Source organism: Chaetura pelagica, unplaced genomic scaffold, assembly GCF_000747805.2.
Source record: "Chaetura pelagica isolate M959 unplaced genomic scaffold, ChaPel_1.0 scaffold263, whole genome shotgun sequence".
NCBI lineage: Eukaryota > Metazoa > Chordata > Aves > Apodiformes > Apodidae > Chaetura > Chaetura pelagica.
Genome location: NW_009952797.1, coordinates 413,554 through 441,207, shown reverse-complemented (window position 1 = coordinate 441,207; position 27,654 = coordinate 413,554). Strand labels below are relative to the sequence as shown.

At 38.0% G+C, this 27,654-nt stretch overlaps 1 protein-coding gene across 1 annotated transcript in view; it reads left to right on the top strand.

Moving 5' to 3' along the window:
• Positions 1-27,654, top strand: part of OCA2 (oculocutaneous albinism II) — a 171,786-nt gene that overhangs the window by 89,028 nt on the left and 55,104 nt on the right. Inside the window, exons 17-20 of the mRNA XM_009994824.1 lie at positions 423-531; positions 12,948-13,075; positions 17,344-17,403; positions 20,154-20,258. Coding sequence (XP_009993126.1) covers positions 423-531; positions 12,948-13,075; positions 17,344-17,403; positions 20,154-20,258 — 402 coding nt within the window. The remainder of the gene's footprint in view (positions 1-422; positions 532-12,947; positions 13,076-17,343; positions 17,404-20,153; positions 20,259-27,654) is intronic.

Below are 27,654 nucleotides of genomic sequence, written 5' to 3'. Positions count from 1 at the left end.
GCAGAAGCTGGACATGGGGGTATAGAAGCTGCATAGGAATTGTGGGCTTGTCATGTCCATCAGATTTGTACAGGAGGCACAAAAGATCTGACATCTGGTTTATGTCCTAGGTTTTATAAGCATATGAGCAACAGAGAGTGTCTGGAGTGCTCTCTGTAGTAGGAATTGCATGTCAACTCCACTTTTCCTGCTCAGATGAAGTTGGGATGGGGGAGCAGAACACAGCTGAGTGTATGCAGCAGCTGCTAGCTACTTGTATCTCTTAGACCACATATTCATGTTTATTATAGGTATGCATGAAATGCTTTAATTTAAATATTTCTGTCTTTTGTGCTGAAAATACAATGCAGGAACAGAATGCTTTTGTGAACCCTATGCATAATAGATAGCTCAGTTACTAATTTTTTTCTCCCTATCTACAGCACAGAATAACAGACAAAATTCTTCTCATCAAATGCCTGACTGTACTGGGATGTGTTATTCTTATGTTTTTTCTCAACTCATTTGTTCCAGGCATTTACCTAGATCTTGGTAAGTTTCATAGTTTTGTTCTATCTAAGCAAAACAAACACCTAACCCTGCCCCTGAAAAAAAACAGCAGTATTCCTCTGAGCCAGGGTCTTTTCAGAAAGCCCTTTCCCACATGTCTCTGGCCTTGCAATTACACCAGGTTAATCAGAACAGCAGTTTCTCAGAACAGGTTTTCAAAATGGAGTCACATCTCAATCACCCCAGGAGGAAAAACAGAGAATGCTCAGGACTTAATTTTTCTGATTTCCCAATTCTAACAAACTGGTTAAACATTACAGAATGAGCAGATTTAACCTCACCACCATTGTACTGTAGGGCATATGTTACATTGCCTGGTACATGTGGTGGAATCTGAACACATAAAGCTACCTGGGATATTGTTGGAATAACCGTAGAGAGCAGAGAGACCCAAACCTGATGCAGACTCACCCATGCTGCTGTTTGGGTGTCATCCCTGAAATTAATTGTCTGCAGTACTGCACCTTGGTTTATTTTAATCTCAGATGAAACAAGCTGGGCCACTGTAAATGAGTCTGAGAGCAAAGCAGCTCTTACACAAGGGGCAGTCTGGGAGACCAGAATCTTGCTGTGGACTTGGGCTAAGCAGTTCTCTGACAGTGCTGACCCACCCAACGAGATGCGGTCGGCAAACAGTAGAAGTTCTGGTGCCCTGGAGCAGTATGAAATGAGGAAAGGGGATGTGTCAGTCAGGCCTTCTCCATCATTTCAGGCAGTGCCACAGCAGCTGTGGCAGCTTCCCTGTCCCAGTGTCTTGGCCATGGAAATGGGTGATTTCAGCCAATAACAATTATTGGGTTTTAGGAAGTTAGAAAGTGTACTGCTATACTGTAGCTGTGAAAGTGCTGTATTACTAAGGTGTAGAAAGATGCAGAAATTGAAAAACGTTTGAAGTCACCAGGACTAAGGACATAAGGAAGGAGCTCACATCAGCAATTTAAGAAATCAATTTTCATCTTTACTTTTCTGTATCAGACAAATGGCCACTGAGCCCTGTAGGATTTTTCTGAATGGAACCCAACATCTAAAAGTGTTTTTGAAAAGCAAGACCACATAGCACTGGCTGCACATGCTCCTGGTAGGATAGTCTTTCAAAACTGCCAAGTAATTGGAGTCAATACAAGAGTAAACTTAATAACTGATGATTGTTTTTGTCCTACTTTCTGCCAGTAAAATAAATGGGGAAAAAATGGCTTGGTTGGAAGTGCAGGGTTCTATTATTCAGCAGCTGATCTTCAACTTCATCCTTGAACATAAATATGGTTGTATGTGTTCTGCATAATTTCTCCCTTTTCTGTATGCATGACAAACCTGTAGATTAATGAATAAATTATCTTAAACTATACACATAATTTCTATTTACAATTAATGGAACCTGCAAACTTATGCTGGGATCTCATTGGTGATGCCTGAATTTCACTATCTTGATGAGGGCTGTCACATATTTATCACTGCTGAAGTAAGTAGTGCTGCTGTGATCTCTATGGATTTTAGTCCTCCAGTGCATTGAAATGAATTTCCTGAAGTACAGTACATCTTGTACTCTGATGGTTTGGGTAATTTTGTTCAATATGTTTTTCTCATAAAAAGGGAAAGTAGATTGAAGTTCAGTGTTTAATTTTCTACCAGAATAATGTTTTATACAGAGGCTGAAGTGTTAGAAATCTAATAACTTTTAATTGCATTTGGTAGAGTGAATTAGAAAGATTATAGAATTCTTTATCAGTCCCCAGCCTTGATACAATTTTTCCATTATGAACTTGGAATCATTATTATAATTTGAGGGAGCTGACATTTAAATTTAAATAATAAAATTTGCATACTTAGCTGCCTTTTAAAATGCAGAACACCTTCCTATTCAGTTTTCTTGTACCTGTTTATCTATGTATTTAGTCTAGTTCTATGAAATATCTATGCTAATGAGAGATTAGTAGTGAGACTTTAAATAAACAGATATGGCAAACTTTGAGACTTCTGCAGTGCTTTCACTTGGCTCCATGGGATTTTACATTATTGATAAAACATTGATAAAGCATCTGAGAAAAGATGACAGAACATGAAAGTAAAGACCCTTTGAGGATTGTACCTGCCTCCCATTTTGACTTTAACTTTGAGGCAGGCATGTCTGGAGCTTTGAACTATCATGAGAAGCCCCAAAAAGAGACAAAAGATTTAAAAAATAAGATAAAGTAAGATTTTGTTGAAATTTAAACTATATTTTTAATATACATATATATATACACATATAAAATGTATTTACTTAATTTTTTAATAGCGAATGCTCAAAGTGGCTGGATCAGAAAGAATACACAAAATCAATTTATAACTGAGTTCTGTGGGGGTCTGGAGCTTTGAACTATCATGAGAAGCCCCAAAAAGAGACAAAAGATTTAAAAAATAAGATAAAGTAAGATTTTGTTGAAATTTAAACTATATTTTTAATATACATATATATATACACATATATATACATATAAAATGTATTTACTTAATTTTTTAATAGCGAATGCTCAAAGTGGCTGGATCAGAAAGAATACACAAAATCAATTTATAACTGAGTTCTGTGGGGGGCAGGTCATTCCTGTTTGCTTTGGTTTCACTTATTTCACCCAGCTTCTGAACTACTGTGAACCCTAATTCCTTCTGGTATCCATGAAGAGGGACCCATCACCTCTGTGGCCCAGTTTTATGTATGCCCCTCTGTGGTCTCTGCATGTAATGCAGAATCCCCCCTCCTTGCAGACCCCCTCTCTCTTGCTCTGTTCCACCTCTGGAAGCCTCTTTCCCAGGGCCAGGCTGAGAGTTTCTGAGGCAGGGCAACGTCCTTCTTTCCTTCCTTTTACAAGGTTGCAAAAAACCCTCCTTTTCTTGTCTTCAAGAAACAAATTGCAAGCAAAACAAAAGAGAGCAAACAAAAGAAATACTGCCTGTCTCTATTTTGGCTGCAGACTGCTGGGAGCTGGGAAGGTATTGCAGGAGAAATACAATTGTATGTTTGCCTTATTTTTATATTCATTCCTACAGTATTGCTAGTACTTTCACAGTTGGAGACTGAACCTTTGGTATTACAATCTGTGGATGTTTTCATATTCCTTTGATGAATTAATTATTTATGTAAGGAGAAAGAGAAAGGTTTAGGGAGTTCTTGAATTCTTCCATCATTTAGGACTGGTATTTGCTTCAGCCCCAGCAGAAGACAGAGCTTCAAATCATAAATCTGGAGGGAACTATTTTGGCTTTTCTGTTTGCTTCTGCAGAGAGCTTATGTCTTCATGGAATTGCCTGAGCCCATTCTGGTTCTTTTAGTGCTGTGGATGTCTATGATCTTTCAGACATCAATGTTTAAGCTAAATACTGCTTCAACTGCTGCTGCTCTTAAAGTAATCTCTGGAGGAGGTCAGTAGTCAGTGGAGGTGATCAACACCTGTGATTCATCTGACCTACATTAAAGGTCTGATTCATGAGATTATTTGCTGTACCTTACATCACTTTGCTCTTTGTATGTCAGAAGATGTCTTCTCAGGCTATTCCAAGTTTTAGTCATGGACACGTTAAAACCATAACATCTAGATAGACATTTGACTTGACATTTGATTATTTGGGCATTTCTCTTCTAACTAAAGTCAGCTTTGGTAACCAAAGCAGTGCTAGTAAAACCCACAGATTTATGAACTTTTTTTAGAAGTACGGTTTTGTTCTTTAACGTAACGTGGTCACTATGACCTTTCTGGGTATTAGGACAAGTTCTATAAATCAGTTCTCCATATCACTTCTGTTGGGCAAATATCCCAGGTCTAAATTTTCCCTGCCATCCTTTCTCTAAAGCTAAAATTCCTCTGTATTTGCAGGCTTGTTTGATGAGAGTTCATTTATGTAGTTAGCTTCTTTCAGAAAACACTCTTGTCTTCTGTATTCACTGTGGTTTAACTTCTGACTGTGGACTTGGTCCAGATAGTTTTGAGGATCTGAGACCCTTTTTGCCACTTATCTGAACTAGTTTTAACTTGCATCATTGAAACATTTTAGAACTGTGACTGAAATAGTGGAAAAAATAGGGAAATAGTTTTCACTTAATTTAAACTGACTTATCTTTGCTTGGTAGGCCATGTTGTGCAGAAACACTTTTTATTTTATTGCTAGTGCATTAAGGGAGAAATGTGTTCAAATGCTGTAGATACAAAAGGCATCTCTTGTATTGTCACTCCTTTTGATACCAGCTGTCATATTTTCTGAAAAATTTCCATCATTTACTGAAAATTTGTGGGAATTCACAGGAGAAATTAAATACGTTAATTGGAAAGGGCTTCAGCAGAGCAAGATACCAAAATTGTATCTACAGAGAAAGGTTAAGCAAGTTGTAGCAAAAATTTTGTCTTGACTTGCAGAGGAGACTATCAGCTCACATTTAGGAGGGAAGTCTGGGTCTTAAGTTTCTCCCAGGTAAGTACTCTTGGTTCTCATCCTGCTTTTGCTGAAGTGGGCATGTATCATTTTCAGGTTACACTGTAATTTACCTGAGTGAACCAATAATTCTAATAAATTACCTAAATTTGCTATTGAATGACAATGTCACATGTTCTCTGTTGACATGTATTTGGCTTAGAAGCATTGAAGCTAGTTCTCCATTCCTGCAGCCTACTAAGATATTAACAATTAACTTTACCCATTTTATTTTTTGCAATGGTTTAAACAAGGAGTTCTCTGCAGTGATGGTTCTTCCCTAACAACTTTGAGACAGATCAGCAGGGCCACTATGTGTAATGGCTTGTGTGAGTTAGCAGTGCTGTAACCACTGAGAAAAATGCTGAGAAGCAGCACTTTGGACTTTTTCTATACAGCTAAAAAGATCAGCTAGAATAAATTGTGGTTGTCTGGAAAGTCCTTCACTCATTTCAGCAGAGTAGATTGTTTTAGTCCCCCCAAACATTTGGTTAGGTGTGCCTTCTCTTCTGCCAGTAGGCTCCCATTTTTAAAGTATCAGGGGTGATGTTAACCTTATAGAAACATAGAATAATCAGATTTTTTTCTTTGGAAAGTAAGTCCAACCATTAACCTGGTAATGTGATCTTGTGGGCAAAAAGGGGAACATTCCTTATACCTGAAGCTAAGAGTTTATTGTTAGTCTAATTAAAAGTTGTATCAGTGTAAGCAAAACACAAAACCTGGTTATTTGTAGTCCTCTTATAATACTAAGACAGTCCAAATGATCTAATTAATACAAAGCAAAACTCAATGATACACAGTTAAAACTCTTGGGGAAAAAAACCAAAACAGCAAGCAACCAAAACCTCAAAATCCCAAAATACTCCTGGTATCTACTGCTTATATTCTACTATTAGGGTCACCCTTTCATGCTCAGCAGGGTGCTAGGATTCACAGGTTTAGATTGGGAGAAGTCACAATAAATATTGCTATCTTCAGGTCATTGGTGGGATGAGCATGGTAGGTGTGCTCTCCTCTTTACCAGGAGGTGAATAGTATTGATGTTGATGGTTTCTTCCTCCCTGTTCTTGGGTCTAGTTAAGCTCATTTTTATATATTTTCTAAAGCTTTTTCAAATTTAGCATTCAGCTCTGCATTATGCCCAGTTCTATCCTATGTGGTATATTGTATGTGTGTTAGATACTTGTTTCTTATCTTTTTGTGACCCCCAAAATGGGTTTTTACCATCTCCAAAGGTTGCTCTGTCATCTATAACTAGCCACTCTTGAGTTGCTGCTAATCCTGGGGCTTTTGGTATCACTATGTATCCCTTTTTACCTGCAGTTACTCAGCCAGTGCATTCTCATCTGTGGCAACTTCTTTGTTTTACAGTTTTCCATTAATGCTCCACCTACGTGAAGCTGACACAACTTTCCATGATTTAAAGTAATTTCTTTAGTTCCTGACCTTGTATGGTAAGCAGGGCAACAACTTGTAGCATCTGACAAGAGTTTTTAGGCATTCCTTTTTGAAGGTTCTCAGCCCTTCCAGGACCTTGTAGTTGTGTTTGCAGGGACTGATCTGCAGCCCTTTTCCTCAGGTGGTATCAGCTACAACCTGCTGTTTCTTAATTTGTCTACTATTTTGTCTGTTCTGGCATGCAATGCTCTTGGTTTAAGATGTCTAGTACTTTCACATAGAGGTCAAGAAGAGCAGCCTGTGTGACTGAGCTTTTTGGTCTCTTAACTATGTAGCATGGAGATGTGATCACACCATGAAGATACGAATTGTTTTAAAATGGGAATGGCTGTCACTGTATTTAAGAGACTTAATACATCTTTGATTCATAGTGATGTTGAAAAAATTCCTGGTGCAGTGTAGATGAATATGAGGTAAAAAATAAACTGGACAATTATTTTGTAATAATGAGAATGTTGGAATGGAGCCAAATTGGTGCAGTTAGCATTGTCTCAGACTCAGAAAGTCTGGCCCTGTTCTTGGGTATTTCTCCTTTGCAGCATAATATTGTGTTCTGAAAATAAGAGAGATCTGATTTCCATGATTCTTGCAGTCTTTATTTATTTTAGGATAGTATTGAAAAGAATTCTGCCCTTGAAACTGCACAGTCATCTTTACAAGCCTGTAATTAAGCATGGCAAATATCCTCTGTCCTTGCAGCTGCCCATATACTTGACAACAACAACAAAAAAACCAAGAACCAGTAACAGTTGTATCTGCTAGTGCAGCTTTTGCATTTTGCTGCTTACTTCTTGAAAAGCTGACCTTTCCTCTATCTTGGTATTTGCATCTTCTCAATTATTTTTGGTTCATGAGAGTTAATAAGGCTATGGCAATAGAGTGTGTTTGTTTGCAGTGACCTTCACTGAGATAACTGTAAATTGTTTAGAATTACAGATGGGTGCAACATACTCAGCTATACACCTGTCAACATACCTTACCTCTAGATACAGTGCCTAGACACAGCAATCTCCAAGTAGATTTTCTTTCTTTCAGTGTTCTATCTTGGATGCCATCCTATCTCATCTACAAAATTGTGTGCGGAGGACTAGACAAAGTTAGGTGCTAACATGACAATACAATGGTGAAAGTGATTTCTGCATTCTGACCTCATGTTATTACAGCTATGCAAAGAAGTCCAGCCCATCCTTTCCCAATGCACATCTGCTGATGTGTGATTACAGGGCAGCTACTCCTGTTTTATGCTATGCTTCTGGTTTTTAACTTTGGCATTACCTTCTATCAGCATAGATAGATGTTTATTTTGCCTTGCATGGAGTTATAGTTTCCACCAGCTTTTTAAATGTTCTTGCAATCCTCTTGTGGTGCAAACTGTCCTGGACTGTCCCCACGGAGTAGCCTTACACTGTGGTACTAAAAATAGAACAGAACAACTGAAAATTATTTCCATGAAGTTAAGTCTATGAAAAGAGACCACTCAGAAAGACCAGCAAGATGGCAATTTTATATAAAAAAAACAATATTAAACATAAACCAGTGTTTATGAGTTGAAATAAAGTATTACTTATAAGTATTCAGCATGATTTCAGAATGTGTATTTTCAGGGATACCTGATAAAATCGAACAAAAATTTACAGAAACTTAAACACGGGACATTGTAATTCACCTTCAGAACTACTGGTGAAACGTATTACATAAGTAGAGCAAGGACTACTGGAAATACATCTGTGATTTAACCTTTTCACTCAAGTACTTCTATGTGCATATATAAAAATATAGTTGCGTGTATGCTTTGCTTTACATAACATTACAACTACACGATAGTGTATGAAGGGCTGGCATATATCGTTAAGCTAAATTTTGAGGGTTTGTGGAGTTAATCAGACTTCTGACTAAGCTGTTGGAACACCATGATGTACTTTACTATGTCATGTATTCAATAACATGCTGTGTAAAAAAATCACTAATATATATGTTCTGGCTGGTAAGACTGTTATGGACAGTGTGAGCTAAAAGGATTTATACAATTCACAAGAAATTTCTGAGGCCATTTTTACATACAGAGAATTGTTAAGATCACAGAAGAATAATATCCTACTTTGTTCAGTGAAAAATGTCAAAAAGCCCCAAGTGTCTCCATCACATTGTTTGCAAATAGTACCATATTTTCATAAGGCAGATGCTGGTCCAGCTTATTTTTAGAAAACTCTACTTATTCTCAGCTGCTGAAAATATGTGACCCTGAATACTGTGTAGTCTGAATCTTCCTCTCTGCTGTTACACCTCCTCTTCACTGCCTCTTGTCCTACCCACTACTGCTACCATCAAAAAGTTTCTCTCTGCCCTCCGGAGCAGCCTGGTACAAACCTGAAGACCTGAGACTACCCATTTAATCAGCTTATATTTGAGTTTAATATCCTGGATTGATTTATTTTTTCCTCTAAAGTCAGCCTTTCAGATTGTTGATTGTACTTAACTTCTCTGCCTTGTTACCCAACTTTCTTGAAGTATGTCTTCTCATGGTTTGCCAGGGGTGAAGAGAGCAGATGTTGCTTCACAGAATTTACCATTTACCATCCTTGTTCTGTATTCCAGTGGGCCATTAGGTTCAGTTATGATCCACTGTATTTCTTGAGTCTTTTCTGCAGGACTGTTGAGCATACAGTTGCTTCTCACCTTGCATTTGTGCACATTTACCTCTTTCTACCTAAATTTAGTCCCATGTGCCTGTATTTCTTGATTAGCACACTGTTTTGCCTGAGCCAGCATTGAGATCATGCAATGCTACCCTGGCTTTGTTTGTCAGTACAAATGTCTCAAGTGCCATTTCATTTTTCACAAAAATGAATTGTAAGTGTTCTCAGTATTCATAAAGGTATGATTTCAGATTCCATGCACATACAGTGAACATACAGTGTCTGCATGTTCACATTGTTAGAAGGAAGCTTATTATGCTTTTGAGCTGGTAGTAGGTTAGACAAAATTACTGTTACTAAGGGATAGAAATTCTTAATGAGCATTTGAAAGACCTACAGATTACTCAGTAATTTTTTTCTTCCATTTCTTTCTTTTTCACCTACCTTCCTCCCACATATTCTAGACTTCAATTTGATTCTATTAGATTGTTTTCTATTTTCAAGTTCTTATGCTTGATTATTTCAAAATAAGGTTGTTGGTGGTTTGTTTTCTTGGGGGTTTTTTTGAGTAGGATTTCAATTGTGTTTCTCATCATGAGATGTTTATTGTTCCAAAGGTGGTTTTCCCTGCTGGGTAAAGTGTATGAGAAAAGCAAAGCACTCAAGCTATTTCTAGTGTACCTTTTTTTTTTTCTTGGTCACAGGCAGAAGACATGGGCATTTTTTTTCTGTGAAGAATGCATTATACATTTGCAAGGTGGATTTTGTAATAAAATTTCATTTTCTTTTTTTTCCTAAAATAAATAGAAACTGTCACTGTCTTCAACAGGCACCATAACAGTGCAGAAATGGAGTTTAGATTCAGTTTCTCTTAATGTTACTTTTTCAGAACATCAGTTGTTGTGAAACAGAGTCACTGAAAGGCAGTAAAGGAAGTGATCTGTGGAACTGTAAATGGGCTTTGCTTTCACTGTAGTAATGAGAAGTTATTTTTTAAAATTGTTTCTATTTCTCTTCCTCCTGGCTATCTTTTGAGGCCCAGTAAGCAAGAAAAGAAATGAACAGAGAAGCCATTCTTTAATGCATCTTAGCACTTTCAATTCTTCAAAAAGGAAAGTATAGCTTCAAATTGAATCCAGGGCAGATGCAAAGCTACCCAAATATATAAAACACTGCTATAGCATGTTCACTGTCATGGATGCACTTAGAAAGGCCTTGGAAAAGCCTTAGAAGTCCTGCCCACTTAGAAAGGCAGGCTGCCACGTTTGTTTTTCATTGGAGTTTGACAAGCAGTCCAGCAGCCAGTCAGTCAGTCAAGCAGTTATGGGCATTCACCAACTACTGTGGCCTCAGGCTTCAAAAGAAGATTTTACTCTCATCCAACTATGGGGTGCTTGAAGCCAAACCGTTGTACTAAAAGGCATCATAAACAGAAATCTTGCATAAAATCACCCACATTTCTTGAGACACCTTCTCCTTTCTCTTCCCTTCTCTCTGCTCCCCCTCAGACATGAGGAAATACACTCTGAACAGACTGTGTGTGGAGACTGAAATAAGCACTGTGCAGCCAGAGCTGGCAGGTGATGGGTTTGAGCTGTACTTGCTAGAGCACTGCAGGAGGTCATGTCCATTGACTGCCCATATTCTCCCTGTTCTCTGATGCAAAGCCATGTGCTTGGAGCTGATACATGCTGGTAATACTCGTGGTGCTTGGAAACACCTGGCTCTGTCCACCTTTTGAACCATTCAGTTATATTTCATTAGCTTTAGCAAATGATTGGTATCTCTGTATAGCATATTCAAGTTGATTTGTTTTTGTTGCATGCAGGAAGGTTGCCAAGATCTTATCATAGATTGTTCCAGAATGATTGAGAATTTGCTGTTCTTTAATTCTTTGCTCGGTTTTACTTGCATACAAGAGGTAATGTTGTCATGTTTGTGCACAATAGCAGTGAAATTCTGCTACTAAGCTCCTGAGCTGCTACATCTACCCTTTGCAGTATTCCTGCAGAAGTGCCATCAGCATGTTTTTAAGGAAGAGCTGAGCCCACTGTTATTTAACAGAATTCAGAAAACAGCCAAAACTTGGAAGTTAGAAGAAAATTAGGCAGTGCACACCCCAGTAGAGGACAGGAGCTTGAGAGTTCTCCCTTTCACTTGCTACTTTGGCAACTCCTGGAGCACTCCTGTCCCTGTGGTTTGTACCTGTTTATGCAAAGTCTCATTTACCTTTGGTGTAAATGAGATTATCAAGGATTTTGAGAACATTTTCCTGGAAGATCCTCTATATGACATATGCCATTTCACCATTCAATCTACACTCATACCCAGAGTCTGCTGCACAAAATCCCTGCACATGTTTTCAGCTTGTGCCAGAACCCAGCATTTATCCTGAGCAGTACAGAGTATTAACCACTGTTTGATCAGTTTTGGAGTCTCTTACCAAAGGGTGGTAAAAATGTCATCCTTCTTCACAAGAAAATGTGTCAGCTGTTTGGAGAGAAGCAAGGTTGTGTATATTTGAAGCTACAAAAGTCAGTCTTGTACCTAACTGCTTGCTGAGGGATGTGGCTGGAAATAGAGAAGGGCAGCTGCTCTAGACCCATCACCAGGTTCATTGCCCTGTAACTCCTGAGCTGCTGGTTTTGGCTTTCTGGCAGTTATACTGAAATATGCTGCAGCTCAGTAGATGTTCCCTACTGATCACAGTTAGCCTGTAGCTCTCATTTGAAGGGTGCGTATGTCACTGAAAGCTCCTAAAATGTATCTGACAGACTACAATGAACTCTTAGACTAGGGAATACTTATGTGACACTGTATAGGGGTTTTTTCAGAGAAAATAGTTAATGGTGTTCCTAGCTTCATGAAAAGGGAGAACCTTCAACATTTTTATTTCTTTTATATTTGAACAGGATGGAATATAGCTTCATTTTACACTGTTGGATGTTTTTTAATCTCTTCTTTTGACCTAACAGAAAAACACTTGCACACAGGCTGTAAATTCAATGGCCTAAACTTTTATGAATTTTCTTACAACTGTGATTCTTGAAGGCTTTTGGAGAGGCTTCACTTTATTTATCTATCTGCTTTGTAACAGAGGCCTATTCTCCTTAAATTACATTTGGTATTTGATTATATGTTTATGATTAAACTTGTTTGCCAGCAAAGATGCTTGTTCTTTCCTCCTTTTCTTGCTGCTTCTGAAATTTTCTGAATCCATCACTTTCTGACTGTGAATATATGAAATAACATTAGTTGTATGAAATAGTCACAACAAAAAGAGAAATAACTTGAATAGCTGGGAAGCTTTATTTCCACAATTTAAGTTAAATATGATAGTTTTATGTATTAAAAGAAAAAGAATCATCCCTACTTAGGAAAAAAAATAGAGAAGACAGAAAGGGAAGCATCATTCTGAGGAAAAAAACCACTCAAAGACCTTTTGTTTCATGTCTGAAATCCCATTATATTGTTTAAGATATATATATGCCAGAGGAATCAAACACCTTCAGAAAGGTTTTTAATCGTGCAGAGAGAAAGTGAGCCTTGCTTGGACAGATTCACTGATGGTGTTATCTGGCTGACTGGGTGTTTGATCTGCATTTTCTCTCAGTCCATTAACAAAATATGTGTCTTTAAACAGCCCAGGATGGACAGAGGGATCCTGTCTGGAAAGCCTGTTTCACTGTTTAAAGTCAATCCTTCTGTTTTAAAGAGTTATCCCTGCCGCTGTTTATTTTCTAGAGCGCATAACCAGTGAGCCTTGAAGGGCCTGAAAAAGGCAATACTGTGGCTTCTCTGTTGGTGGCACATCACCAGTCTATGAAGTGTAAAGTGTTGTTCTCTCTATCTCTCTTACAGGCTGGATTGCCATATTTGGAGCCATTTGGCTGCTTGTGCTTGCAGACATCCATGATTTTGAGATGATACTGAACAGAGTTGAGTGGGCAACACTCCTTTTCTTTGCAGCATTGTTTGTTCTCATGGAGGTAAGTTTCTATGACTTCTAAAGCCTGAATAATTACAACTGACTTAAAATCTGAATTACATTCCTGGGCAGTGACCTCCTGCAGATTCAATCCTGCTGGAATCTTGATGATCAAATGTAGTCAGAGTAGTACAAAAAGTAATGGTGGAGTGGTGGAAGTTTTTTGGAAATCTTTGAGATTCTATTTTTCACTGTAGGCTTGGTCTCACTTCTCTTGTTCTGCTGCATTTGCTGCATATAATAATTGTCTGTAAGTGGAATTTTAGTTTCCAAACTTGTTGCTGGTCTATATGTCTATATTTACTTAAGCAAATGAGAGGAAAAATAAAAGAACGAGAATAAACCAGAGTTGAATGGTTTGAATGGATAATACCACTGAATTTCAGTTTGCAATTGTAATTTAAAAAGATATTCAGTACTTGAAATGCCTTGTTGTTGTATAGTTTCCTTGTATTTGTCTGCTTGAGGAAAAGAAACAGTCTAGCCACGTTTCTATGCCATTTTATTTACTGTTTGGTGCTTTTGTGTAGTCCAAGAGGATTTCTTTTTACCCCAAGTGTTTGGATAATTCTTTGTATGATTATCCACATTTACTTGTCAGTTGGGCTTCTGTGCATTCCCTAGAATGCTTCATATTTTTCACTTGTTATTTGTTGGGTTTAAATGATGTAGTTAGGTTGTAGAAGCATGACTGATAAAACCCGAGTGACCACTGACACTGCTGTGGCTAGGAAATTGTCTGAGTGAGCAGCCTGGGAAAAGCCTCTAACAACAAATTTGTTTCCACTGCCTCCCTTCTTCACCCTCCTCTCATACCCTGGTAATTGCAAAGAATCCAAGAATTTGTACATTGGGTTCTATTAAAAAAAAATAAAAATCACCAACAGTAAAAGGGACAAAATTTGAAGCAAATAGAAACTGTGAGTAATTCAACTAACTCTGATTAATGCCGATCTGGAAGTTCAAATCAGGTAAGCTCTGAGAAGATGAATGGAAACTGATTATCATTAGGAAGCTTGTTTGAGAGCTAGTAGGTCTAGCATTCATTGGGAAATGTCAATTTATTGTACATCCCTCAGTGCAGGCAATTTTTAGTTCCCTATGTTATCAGGTTCTGTGTTTTTGCATTTTTTGGCTCTTATAGGGAATCCATATTGAAGCCATGTTTATTTTGTCTGCTGCTGCTGTAACAGTTTATTAGTTGCATTCCCTGATGTAATTATTGTTTTAGCTTGGCTTGAACAGTTTTGATTTGAGTGCTGTGACTGCAGAATAACATAGTAAAACACAGAGGAAGTTATTTGCCATTTACTGCCAGACTTCAGATACAACTGTTGTAATTCACTGAACTTTGTTTTTATGGTTTCTCAGGTCACCAGTGCATAGTTTGCTAATGAAAGGATATTTTTCCTGGCTCTGTAGAACAGCCGTTTAAGGTCAGGAAAGAAACTTTAACACATAATCAAGAAAAAAAAGTGAGACAGTAAATTTTTCCCCATAAATGAATGAGAAAAATTTTCCACGTATCATCACTGCTAATTTTGATCTGAATCTATTACCCTTTGGATTAGCATGAGTTTCCAGTCCTTGCCAAGGCCTTTTTCTTCCCCTTAGGTTAACAATGTCAAGAAGAAAAATGTCAAAACAAAAGCTACACACTGAAGTGTAAGAAATCTGAGCTAAGCACTCAGTGTTGTCAGCTCATATTCTTCACCCCTGGGGATCCTTCATCTCGGATGGCTCCTAGTCTGAAGCTATTTCCTACTGTTGTTAATGTTCCCTTTCCTATTGCAAGGCACATCTGAAAACCTGTGTGAGACTTTGACTGCAACTCGTTTTGGAAAATTTGAATTAAGTTCCAGAGCCATGGGGGCACTCTTGGAGGTTCTGCCTTTGGGTGCTCATTGGTCCAGTCTGGTAGATCTTTTGCAGTGAAAATAGACTGGAAATCCTTTGAAACTCTGGTTTTCTATTGTGTCCTTTGTGTAATTCATCTTTACAACTGTTTTTTTAGTCCATTTTCACAGCTGGCTGTTACAGGCTATAAAATCGTTCTGCTTCTTCTGTCTCTTTGTGACATAAGTACTTATCCCTCTCAGGAATACAGTATTTTGTTCAATTTCATAGCCAAAATCGACATTTTACCTTAATCCTTTCAGGCAGAGTTTATTTACAACAGTCATTGTGACATGCTGTCCATAAAAGTTACATGCAAATTTTTGAGCATAAATTAGACTTTGATCTAAAACTCAATTTTGAGCAGTCAGACAGGAGCTAGGATGCTTGAAGGTACCAATTAGTGCAGTAATGCTTATTCCTCTGAGAAGACAGGAATATCCAGGAGACTCTCTGTGGTTTGCAGCCAGGGAAGGGCAGTTGTGGGCTACCAATTGCTGACTTCCACTTAGGTGCTTGCAGACAATTGTTCTAGATATTGTAGAGACATCCTGAAGTTGGCTATTGCAGGAGTGGTGTGCATGTCCTTCACTCTCTTCTTCCCTCATTTCCAAAGATCTCTTTTGTAGTATCATGTCTGGATTCCAGAAAAAAAAAATAATGGAAGTGTTACTGGAAACTAATACATTGTGTTAATAGATAATGAAGTAATAAGGTAGCAATGTTAACTGAATGTAACTGAGCTCTGGCTGCTGACAGGTGTGTTCAAATGTTTATTTCAAAGTGTGAATGCAAAGCAATTGCAGAAAAAACCATTGCAGTTCATTAAAAATGTTGCTTTGACATACATTTTAAAAGTCACTTTCATCACCTTTGAGTTCTTAAAACAACACAGGTAGCTTAGAATGAAAATGGTAACTTAAAATTACCAACAACAATTAATTTATTGGGAAACTTTCTCCTGGGAAGTTAAAGTAATGAAAAATGTCCATTTTTAAAAAATGTAAGGGCGTTGTGTATGTATTTTAAAGTCTTAATGAGTGCTGAGTCTTTAAATGTAGATATGCCTTCTCTTGTGCAGTGCATTATTGAACAGAAATACAGTTTTTGGGCCAAATTAAATATGTGGTGATTTCCAAACCATTAGTGTTCAGCTACCACCTAGCAAGCTGCAGTTATAGGAATGCCAGTCTGAATCACAGCCCCTTTGTCACTCTGACATTGCTGTGTCTTACCCCACACCACTCAGTGCCTATTAGCATTTTTGTTCATCTCTGTCATAGAATTTGACAGCATGCAAGTTGATTTTTTTTTCCACCACTGTCTCTAAAGATATATCCCATTTAACCTGAAAATTCTAGTTCATTTTGGACACCTGTAAGAAAAGAAAACACAAAGTGAGTTAAAGGCTAGCTCTCGTGAGTTAAAACCACCTTTTACCTCCTGGTTTGAGGCAATAGACCCTTCTCCTGGGGTGTGAAGAGTCTGTGTGCATTCTCCTGTCTGCCCAAGGAGAGATCAGAGCTATCACCACTTGGCTGGAATCTTGCTATGTCTTTTCATTCTCACAGAATCACAGAGTAGTCAGAGTTGGAAAGGACCTCTGAGATCACCAAGTCCAACCATTATAGTAGTAACCATGTTTGCCTGGGATGTTGTCTAGGTGTTCTGTACAAATGGGAATGGGAGGTCAGAGTACCCTGGACCATGCTGTTCCCAGATCCAGTGCTTACAGGGCTCCTCCCTTTGGTTTATGTGCTTGACTTGGGCATCAGAGACCTGGTTTTCCTGCCTTTTAGGTGCTGCTGCCTCTGCACCAATTTCCATTCACACAAAAATTCTGGCCTGATTTAGCAGATGGGTGGTAGTGGTGGTTTTTTTATGGGTCTGAGGAAGATCTTTAACAGAAAAATATATTTTGCTTTCTCTTTGCTTCATCTGAGACTGAGCACAAGATGCCTGATTTCATCTGGCCTTCTAAACACATTATACGCTTTGATCTATATTGTGATTTTGGCGGTTTGTTTAAAATCAGTTGTATTCAGGTATTCAGGAAACCATGTATCCACTGAAGAACATCATATTTAAATTTCAGCCTGATTCCCATGCCCCACACTCTTAAGCAATTCCACCAGCCATTTCAGCACAACCAACCCCCTTCTGCAGATACAGCTACCAATTCCTGACATCTCTTTTCTTTATACCCATTGCACTATTGCTGTGGAAGCTACATGAGATAAATACCAATAATTTATTGATATTAGTATGAATACCTTGTGAATGGGTGTTATATGTGTTATATTTTTTTACATCCACTGAAAGAAATGTAACTGCATCAGGTATTTCACTAGTCAATGTCTTTTTTCTTTTAAGGCTTTGGCTCATCTGCACTTAATAGATTACATAGGAGAGCAGACAGCTTTGTTAATAAAGGTATGTTTAAAAATTTTTAACAGGTAAGGAAAACAGTTCTACTCCAACAGAATAATGAGTAATATTTTAAGGTTTAATTTAATATCAATGGTTGCATACCTGCATCAACAACATCAAGAAAACTTGTTGTACCTTGGTGTGGGTGATATTAGTATCATAGAATCAAAGAATATATGGGGTTGGAAGGGACCTTTAAAGGTCAACTAGTTCAGCCTCCCCTGAAGTGCACAGGGATCTTTTTAACTAGATCACGTTGCTCAGAGCCTTGTCTTGAATGTTGCCAGGGATGGAGCCTCCACCAACTCTCTGAGCAACTTGTTCCAGTGCTTAACCACCCTCGTTGTAAATAACTTCCTAATGTCCAGCCTAAATCTACCTTGCTCTAGTTTAAGACCATTTGCCCTCATCCTATTGCTACATGCCCGTGTAGACAGTCCCTCCCCAGCTTTCCCCTTCAGGCACTGGAAGGCTGCTGTAAGGTCTCCCTGGAGCCTTCTCCTCTCCAGGCTGAACAATCTCAGATCTCTCAGCCCATCTTCATAGGAGAGGTGCTCCAGCCCTCTGATTTTTGTGGCCCTAGCATGTATGTATCTGTCCACAGCTGAATAAACATAGCAATGAATGCAAAAGGGAAGTCTTTTCTGTAGTCTTAAAAAAGAAAAATAAAAAATAAAGAGTAAAAGGTGAAAATTTAGAGTTGCACAGTTTATTTCTTGTGTGAAATATAAGTATGATTATTTTAAGTATCAGTCTTCATATTTCTATTTGTTAGAATTTTCTTGGGAAAAGAACAAGAACTGTGTTATTAAATATCGGACTGTTTTCTTTAAGATGCTTTTCCTATCTCTGTCTGCCCAAGGAGAGATCAGAGCTATCACCACTTGGCTGGAATCTTGCTATGTCTTTTCATTCTCACAGAATCACAGAGTAGTCAGAGTTGGAAAGGACCTCTGAGATCACCAAGTCCAACCATTATAGTAGTAACCATGTTTGCCTGGGATGTTGTCTAGGTGTTCTGTACAAATGGGAATGGGAGGTCAGAGTACCCTGGACCATGCTGTTCCCAGATCCAGTGCTTACAGGGCTCCTCCCTTTGGTTTATGTGCTTGACTTGGGCATCAGAGACCTGGTTTTCCTGCCTTTTAGGTGCTGCTGCCTCTGCACCAATTTCCATTCACACAAAAATTCTGGCCTGATTTAGCAGATGGGTAGTAGTGGTGGTTTTTTTATGGGTCTGAGGAAGATCTTTAACAGAAAAATATATTTTGCTTTCTCTTTGCTTCATCTGAGACTGAGCACAAGATGCCTGATTTCATCTGGCCTTCTAAACACATTATACGCTTTGATCTATATTGTGATTTTGGCGGTTTGTTTAAAATCAGTTGTATTCAGGTATTCAGGAAACCATGTATCCACTGAAGAACATCATATTTAAATTTCAGCCTGATTCCCATGCCCCACACTCTTAAGGAATTCCACCAGCCATTTCAGCACAACCAACCCCCTTCTGCAGATACAGCTACCAATTCCTGACATCTCTTTTCTTTATACCCATTGCACTATTGCTGTGGAAGCTACATGAGATAAATACCCATAATTTATTGATATTAGTATGAATACCTTGTAAATGGGTGTTATATGTGTTATATTTTTTTACATCCACTGAAAGAAATGTAACTGCATCAGGTATTTCACTAGTCAATGTCTTTTTTCTTTTAAGGCTTTGGCTCATCTGCACTTAATAGATTACATAGGAGAGCAGACAGCTTTGTTAATAAAGGTATGTTTAAAAATTTTTAACAGGTAAGGAAAACAGTTCTACTCCAACAGAATAATGAGTAATATTTTAAGGTTTAATTTAATATCAATGGTTGCATACCTGCATCAACAACATCAAGAAAACTTGTTGTACCTTGGTGTGGGTGATATTAGTATCATAGAATCAAAGAATATATGGGGTTGGAAGGGACCTTTAAAGGTCAACTAGTTCAGCCTCCCCTGAAGTGCACAGGGATCTTTTTAACTAGATCACGTTGCTCAGAGCCTTGTCTTGAATGTTGCCAGGGATGGAGCCTCCACCAACTCTCTGAGCAACTTGTTCCAGTGCTTAACCACCCTCGTTGTAAATAACTTCCTAATGTCCAGCCTAAATCTACCTTGCTCTAGTTTAAGACCATTTGCCCTCATCCTATTGCTACATGCCCGTGTAGACAGTCCCTCCCCAGCTTTCCCCTTCAGGCACTGGAAGGCTGCTGTAAGGTCTCCCTGGAGCCTTCTCCTCTCCAGGCTGAACAATCTCAGATCTCTCAGCCCATCTTCATAGGAGAGGTGCTCCAGCCCTCTGATTTTTGTGGCCCTAGCATGTATGTATCTGTCCACAGCTGAATAAACATAGCAATGAATGCAAAAGGGAAGTCTTTTCTGTAGTCTTAAAAAAGAAAAATAAAAAATAAAGAGTAAAAGGTGAAAATTTAGAGTTGCACAGTTTATTTCTTGTGTGAAATGTAAGTATGATTATTTTAAGTATCAGTCTTCATATTTCTATTTGTTAGAATTTTCTTGGGAAAAGAACAAGAACTGTGTTATTAAATATCGGACTGTTTTCTTTAAGATGCTTTTCCTATCTCGGAGCCTGAAGGAGTAATAAATGTTGATAAATTAAAACTGGGAAGAACACGTAGTTATGCCATCAAGGGGCCAGAGCAACAGTGATCTCATCAAAGTTATAATTTGATCTCTCTTGATTCCAGGTGGTTCCTGAGGAGCAGCGCTTGGCGGTGGCCATCATTTTGGTGCTCTGGGTGTCTGCTTTGGCCTCCTCTGTGATTGACAACATCCCCTTCACAGCTACAATGGTAGGGGGCTTGGAGCACTTGCACTTTCTCTTCCTCATGCTGGCAAGGGAGCTAGGCTGCCTGATTACAATTTATGGGTTGTATTTTTTTAATCTCTGTAATGTTGTAGTTTATTTTCCCTCCTGAGGTTGAATCGTTATTGCAAGCTTATTCATACCATTTAGGCATCTATCTGGCCACTGCTGCCAGCAAATTCAGTTATCTATGAGACCAGAAGGACTGTTTTCACTGTATTTTTCCACTTTTCCTCATGTATCGACATCTGTACTTGAAAAGTAAAATCATCTTTTTGCTGGAAACTGTCACTATCCATCTGCTGCTATTAATATTTTCCCTCTATGCACTGAATCTTTTATTACTACCTTACTTATGTAATTAGTTTCAAACCCAGAAAATAATGTCAAGCATAACAAATGCTTCTTAGCAGCTGAGCTTTAAGATCAGAACAATATCAATTTGTAACAAATTAGAGCACAATGAGATAGGTTTATTCAATCAAGTTCTCTGCTTTAAGTGCAATAATCCCTTCACTATACCAAAGGAATGATTCACCATTATAGCATGTTCTCATCTAAGTATGATTTTTTCTCCCATTGCTATTGGGTGGTCATGTTCATCCTTAATCTGTGTAAAGGTTGAAGATGCTTCATATAGGGTCTATGTCAGATTGGAAGTATTTGCAGTTTCTCTATTATTATATGTTGCTATGCTATTTTGGTTTGATTAGCCTGGTGTTTTCTGTGGGATTAGATTGATTTAACAACAGACTGCAAGCAATAGGCATGAAAGGGAAGACTGGTTCAGGATGAGTTGCCTTCCAGCAAACACTTGAGTACTATTTAGCAATAATGCAAAAATCTTAGTTCTAAAGGTTTTGCCTCACATCCAGCTACTCTATGGAAATCACTTTGGAGCAATATCAAAAAGCACCTGCATGTACAAGCCAAAGGGTCTTTTACAGGATCTGAAAGGGACCCTCTTTTAAAGGAGCAGGATTTGGGGAATGGGACTGAAACAGAAATCTTTTGTGATGCCTTAAGAACACATCTTTTGTATCCTTGAGGGAGTGAAACATAGACAGGAAGGGATTCCTCCCCAAGATTTCAGAAATTTAAAATATGTATCTTTTTCACTGTGTTCTGGGCTGAACTTAAGAGACTGCTACAATTTTTATTTTATTTTTCTTTAAAAATAGGCAAAGAGAGGAGGGAGGAAAAAAAAATGCAGGTGTACTCTCAGCTGTGCTAAAGCAGTCATTAGGTGAGGTGTTAAGACATTGATGTGTTTTATGGCAGACTGAAGTTGAGACCTAGCATCATCTAGCACACTTAATGGGTTTGGTCTTTGTCATTCTGCATCAGAAAGTTCCTAAGTAACTAAGTCACAAGGTATAATGTTAAGATTCTAACTCTCACTAAAAATGGCTTTTGTTTCCTTGGCACTGAGTTCCTACTGTCAAAACAAGCAATATTTGGTTTTGGAAGGCTGTATATCCCTATAAATGTTGGAGTTATGAACTCCTGATGAGGAGTATTACATGTTTTACACCCAGCTCTTTTGTGGAATAGCTTTTTGCTAATTGGGCATTGAATGTGTGTAATAAACAGACAATTCAATAGGTATTTCTTAGATCTTCTTTTATTTATTAACTTCCTAATTACAGAATCAAGCTGCAATTATTAATTGCAGATAAACATCCTCAAAGCAAATTCACTTACTCACCCACATAGTTCACTCACTTAGTGACAGAGTTTCCCAGTATGAGAAACAGTTTGGAGGTCAACATAAGCATGTATGCAGAAGCAGAGGTTCATACTGACATGTTTCTATGTACGAGTTTGGTTTCATATGCCCTAGTGATATACGAGTATGGGGCAGCTGCTGTTATACAGCTGTAAATGATCCCATCCTTTCCTGGCACAAGGTTCCAGCTTCACAATCTCCCTTGTGATTTTTGTGGTCATAGCCTTGACTGACCAGGTACCATGTAGGGATGTGGGATGTATCAAGTTCCTCCCATTTTTTGAACCCACAGATACAAAAAAACCCTGAGTGGTTTCATAGATAATCTACTGTATGCTCTGACTGAGCCCAGAGTGCTTAGAGGATGGCCTCAGAGACCTTTGCTAATAGTGGATTTAATAACCCCAAGGTAAGTTTGCGACTGACCAGTAAGAGACAGAAGAAACAGGGCTCATGGATTGACAAGTTGTTTGTCTTGTTCATGGATAGGGACTCCTGAAGTATCATGCAAAGATGATGAAAGCTTACAGTCAAGGACACCAACTGTGTCTCTTCTGTATTAGGTCAGTATACTGTGAATTATGTCCCATATTCCAGGGATGAGAGACTCCTGCTAGTCCCAGCTCTTCAGGTTGTGAGCCTCCAGCTGACTGAGGGCAAAACTACTGCAATGACAAGGGCACTTGGAAAGTCATATTGCTCTGTTCCTTCAAGGGTGGGGAGGTGCAAGGAGACAGGCTTCAGTTCATTCATGGGATGTCCCCAGCACTAAGTCTGTGTTGCTGGATAAAGTCATTCATCCCCTAGGACAGCGTGCAGTGTGCAGTCCTCAGAGCACCTTCTAATTGCTTGTTTCACATCATTTGTCTTGCAAAGATCATTAACTGCCCCATAAGAAGATGAAGAGACTGAAACTTTCTTGATGAACTGTAATCTCTTTTTTTTTTTTTCTTCTCTTAAAGCATTGGAAAGTGATGATTTGGCCCCCTAGATAGAAGGATGTTTATATGGGTGTTTATTGCACTTAAATGCATAAGCATGCTTGGCAATTGTAATAGGTGTCTGCAAATTATAGGAAAATCAGTAATTTCTTATCAATATGCAAATAATGTACTATAGCAAAATATTTTGAGTTTTAGACATACTTTGTGAAGTGTATGAAGTTCATACTCCATGAATTCGGACTGTATGTAAAAGACTATTTTACCAGTACCAAATCTTATCTATATATACACATATATATATATAACTGGCAGTTGCTCTAAAAACACTGACAAAATGTTGTGTGCATAACCAATTCATAAACCAGGAACTTAGTTAATAAGTTTCATGCATTTTAGTTCTTGAATGGCAAGTGTTTTTTTTTCATGTTGGATATCCAGCTCTCTTTGTCTGAAGAATGTGTGGGGAATCACGTAGTGATGCTCTATGTGTCATTCTATTAATCCTTTGACATTTTTTCTCCTTTCTCAACAGGGTAAAGTCACAGTAACATTCCTTGACAGGCAGACTTACTAGGAAAATGCAGTCCTTAAAAACAAGTATTGTCACTTAAAAAGCCACAGATTTTTGCCCTTAGAATGTTAGATGACATGATTTTATTACCAAAATGCTCTTTAGTTTAATTTATATGTTTTATCAGGTGCATATGCTGGAGCCATCTGTTTACATATTCCTTTTATCACCAGAACTAAAAATACAGCCATAGTAAATCCTCATTTTAGCTGAGTTTAGATACTGGCTCCTAAATATAGGGTAACAAACAATTGCCATTAACCACCTGGCTTACAAGGTGACTTGGTCTCTGACAGGTCTTTGTTAGAATCCAGATAATTTTTGGCCTGCTATTTATTGCCTCCAAAATGATCAGAGGCTTTTCATTTGCAGTACTGAATATCTCATATATATATCTCATGCTCTTAGTGTCAGTTTTATTTTTTAATCTTCTTTGACTTCTGCTCTACTGAGTTTTCCATGTCTTGCATTTCAGTGCTTGACAAATATGTTAGACTGGGCTGTAGCTGTCTGCAGAAACAGACCAATCATCAAGAATTTGGGAAACTACAAATAAGTTGTTTTTTTTTTTCTATGGATGCATTTTCTCTGCAGTTTTCACACAAGTATCTTTACCATATGCAGTTGTTTGCAAAATATGTGTGCTTTGAAATCCCATGGCATAGAGCAGCAATGAAACTCCAAAATAAAGATATGAATTTCTGCTTCGTTGTTGTTTTGCCCAAATAGACAAAATGGACAATATGACCTGATGCTTTCTATTGTGCTGCATAGGTATGGGATAAATTTGCCTAAGTTACTCCTCTTGAACAATGAGGGTGTGTGATTACTTGTACAAGTGTTATCTTTGGGAAGCAGAAGTAGCTGAGAGGGCTTCACTCTGCTGCTTCTTACGAGTCTCCTGCTATTGCAAGAGCAGACACTCACTAGCAGAGCAGAACTACAGCCTCTCCTCTCTTCATATCCAGGGTGCAGCTAGTAATGCTAAATCATAATTTCTGCTTGCATTTCAGAAAGTCTCAATAGGTTCAAAAGAGGTCTTCTTTTATCACTTCTGGTGGAATGCCATGCTCATTAGAAAGTTTTGTCATAAAAGTAGGTGAATAAGTAAAGGTCTTGATTCAATTTGTAATTTGGGTCTTGGAAAAGAGTCTTGTGACCACAAGGTGTGAAAATGTTAACTTCACACAGCTTTGCTTAAAAATAATGCAGTCTGTGTAGAACATATGAAAGCAAAATGGTCAAGGCTTTCCATTCCACTTTGGTGCAAAAAGAACTGGAAGGAACAAAGCTTGGTAGGTGTCAAGTAAACCAGTCTTTCAAGTAGACAAGAGAACTGAGAAGCGCAAAGATGACCACTACCCTTTTAACAAAAGGGGAAATTTAGCTTAGCAGTAATTGGTGTATAAAAATCTTTCTCAAATCTTTCACTTTTCTCTTTTTCAAAGTCTTTATTTAAAGTAAAAATTGAACTTTCTGTATTTTTGATTGTTTTACCTGGCGTAATTTTTCAGTACATTAGAGGGCTGGGTAGGATGAGAAGTATGCTCTCCTGCAGAATCATGGTTTTTGGGTCTGAATTCATTTCAGATATTATTGTTACTAGATTATGTTTTCTAGAGAGAGTGTATAATTTGTAGCAGTTATAAAACCCTCTTCCATTTTTAAAGGCTTCCAAGACTGATTCAAGATTAAGAACAGTGTGAAAGTTTAAAATATACATATTTCCATTTTTGTTCTTTTAATATTTGTACCATAACCTATGTAATTCCCCAGTATATGGTATAAACAAACATTTTCTTCTGAAGAGTTAATTTTGATCAGGTTATATAAAAAAATGTGTCAACATCTGTAGATGCTGTTTATCAGCTTACATTCTACATATATAATACACATAACACGTATATACATATATATAGAATATTAATAAACATATAATAACAAATATAGAAGAAAGATCAATGGTTATCTCCTTTCTTTATCAATCTTTAAGGACATTTTCCTTTTTCTGGGTGCTGTTATTATTTGTACAGTTATCTTTTTTCTGTTTTAGGAGCTGGAGGCAGGTAGTTTTACAATGAATGGGTGAGGGGGATTAGGCTTTGCTTGGTTGAGCTACATCACTCATGTTATCTAAGTCCTGTCACTCAAGCACCAATGTGGGGTAGTTTAACATCAAGCTTTCCAGCAAAATTAGCAAGTTTTCTAGAAGCTAATTAAACAGAAGTTTATCCTGCTAAGACTGTTGAAATAAAATGTGTAAGAAATGAAGGCTATTTTTCTGATAAGGCATTATTATTCTCCTAATATTGATAAGGGTGCTGCTAACATAACTTTTGCTTTTTCTCTGTTGAGGGGCAGCACTTCATAAAAATATGAAAAAAATCTGCATTCCAAATAACTTAAAAAAATATGGAAAAGGTATCTGTAGACTATGTATCAGAGCCAGCTATACCCCAGTTCACAAAGTGTCCTGTCAGGGAGTGCTTTTGATGCTATAATAAATGGTTACAGCTTGAATCAGAAAAAGTTGTAGAACCAATGCAGGTTTTCAAAAACACTGGAAACTACAGTGAAATGTTTCCTTCTGAGCCTTTCATACTTAGCATTTTTGGGTTTTTTGTGTTCAGGTTGACTATAACAGTGGATGAAGCTGAGATTTGAGATGTTGAAAGTGCTAAAATGTTGCCTAACACGTAATTGCATGAATGAATGTGACCAAAAATGTTAAAGGTTATTTTAGGGGTAAAGAGAGAGGCAGCTTCCTTTGCAACTGATTCTGTCCATGATCTTTATCTATTTAAAACACAAATGCTCAAGCAACAAGAAATGCCCATTGGCTTTAATTGCTCTGCAATGTCTCTTCAAGAGCTCCTATTAATGATCAGGTTTCTTAATTCTTTGGTTTTTAGGAGCACAGAAGTTCTTGGGATGGAAATTAAAACAATCTGTTTACATTATGCCTACTTCTAGATCAAAAGAAATAGATACTACTGACTTCTGGAGAATCTGTGGCATGCAGTTGCCACACGGCATAATCAATAATGTTTAGAAAAACATTAGCGTGCATTATGGATCAAATAAATATTTATAGCTGAATCACTAGGAATTTAATGGAATGTTTTGCATTCATCTTTCATCTGGGTATTCAAACTGAAATTTATGGTGCAGTACTCCTTGTTAGAAATAGCTCTTACTTACAAAGGATATATGCATGTTAAATCTAACTTCAAGCATGTGTTAGAGGTCTGTAAGACTTTCCTTTTCCCCCTTTCACTAGGGGAAACATTAAAATTGAAGTGCATGCAAATATGTATTGTTAAGGCATGTTTCAATGTTTGTGCCTTGCAACAAAACCAGAGTTTTATGGTAGAAGAGATTCCTGATCTAGCCTTACTTAAGCCTGTTAATGCACTTAAGAGCATGACATCACTGATGACACTTTTAACATAGATGATTAATGATTATGAAGCCTTTTAAAAAGTATTCACAGTATTTCTAAGTGAAAGAAAAGCAATGTAATGACAAGGAGAGAATATAAAACCAATGGGGTCAAGTGCAATGAGGTTTCTAAAATGCTTTGTTATTTTTAAAAAAATTAAGAAATGGAGATTCAAACGCAATCCACAATTGCACCCTCTCTTGATGCATCACAAAGTATCTTTCTGTTTAAAGGAAGACACAGTGAGCTGAAACCTTTGTTCAGTGACCTTCTCAGAGGCTTCTGAGTCTTCAATCTATAGATATTTACAGGACACTGGCAGCTTTTGCCAATGATCTCCTTAGAGAACCAGATTTTCTGATGGGAGTATTAGGTATCTGCAAATAACCTGTCATGGACCTTTTCTCTGGGATCTCTGTTTTGCTTCTCACTTCCTCTTCCTTCAAAGTGCTGTAGTCAGGCAGGGGGCTCCTGGAGAGCCACAGGATTCTGCTTTCTGCACAGTTCTCACCAGTGGAGTGTGAAAATGGCATTAACTGTTCTGCACCCGGAGCTGGCTGGCTACAGCTTCAGGAGTGCGTCGCGGTTTGAGCCCAACACAACAAGAACCAGCCCCATGGCGCTCACTCAGCTCCCCCCTCACACCCACTGTGTTTAGAGTCACTTCACAGGCTGGGGGTTCCTGCTGCTCCTGCC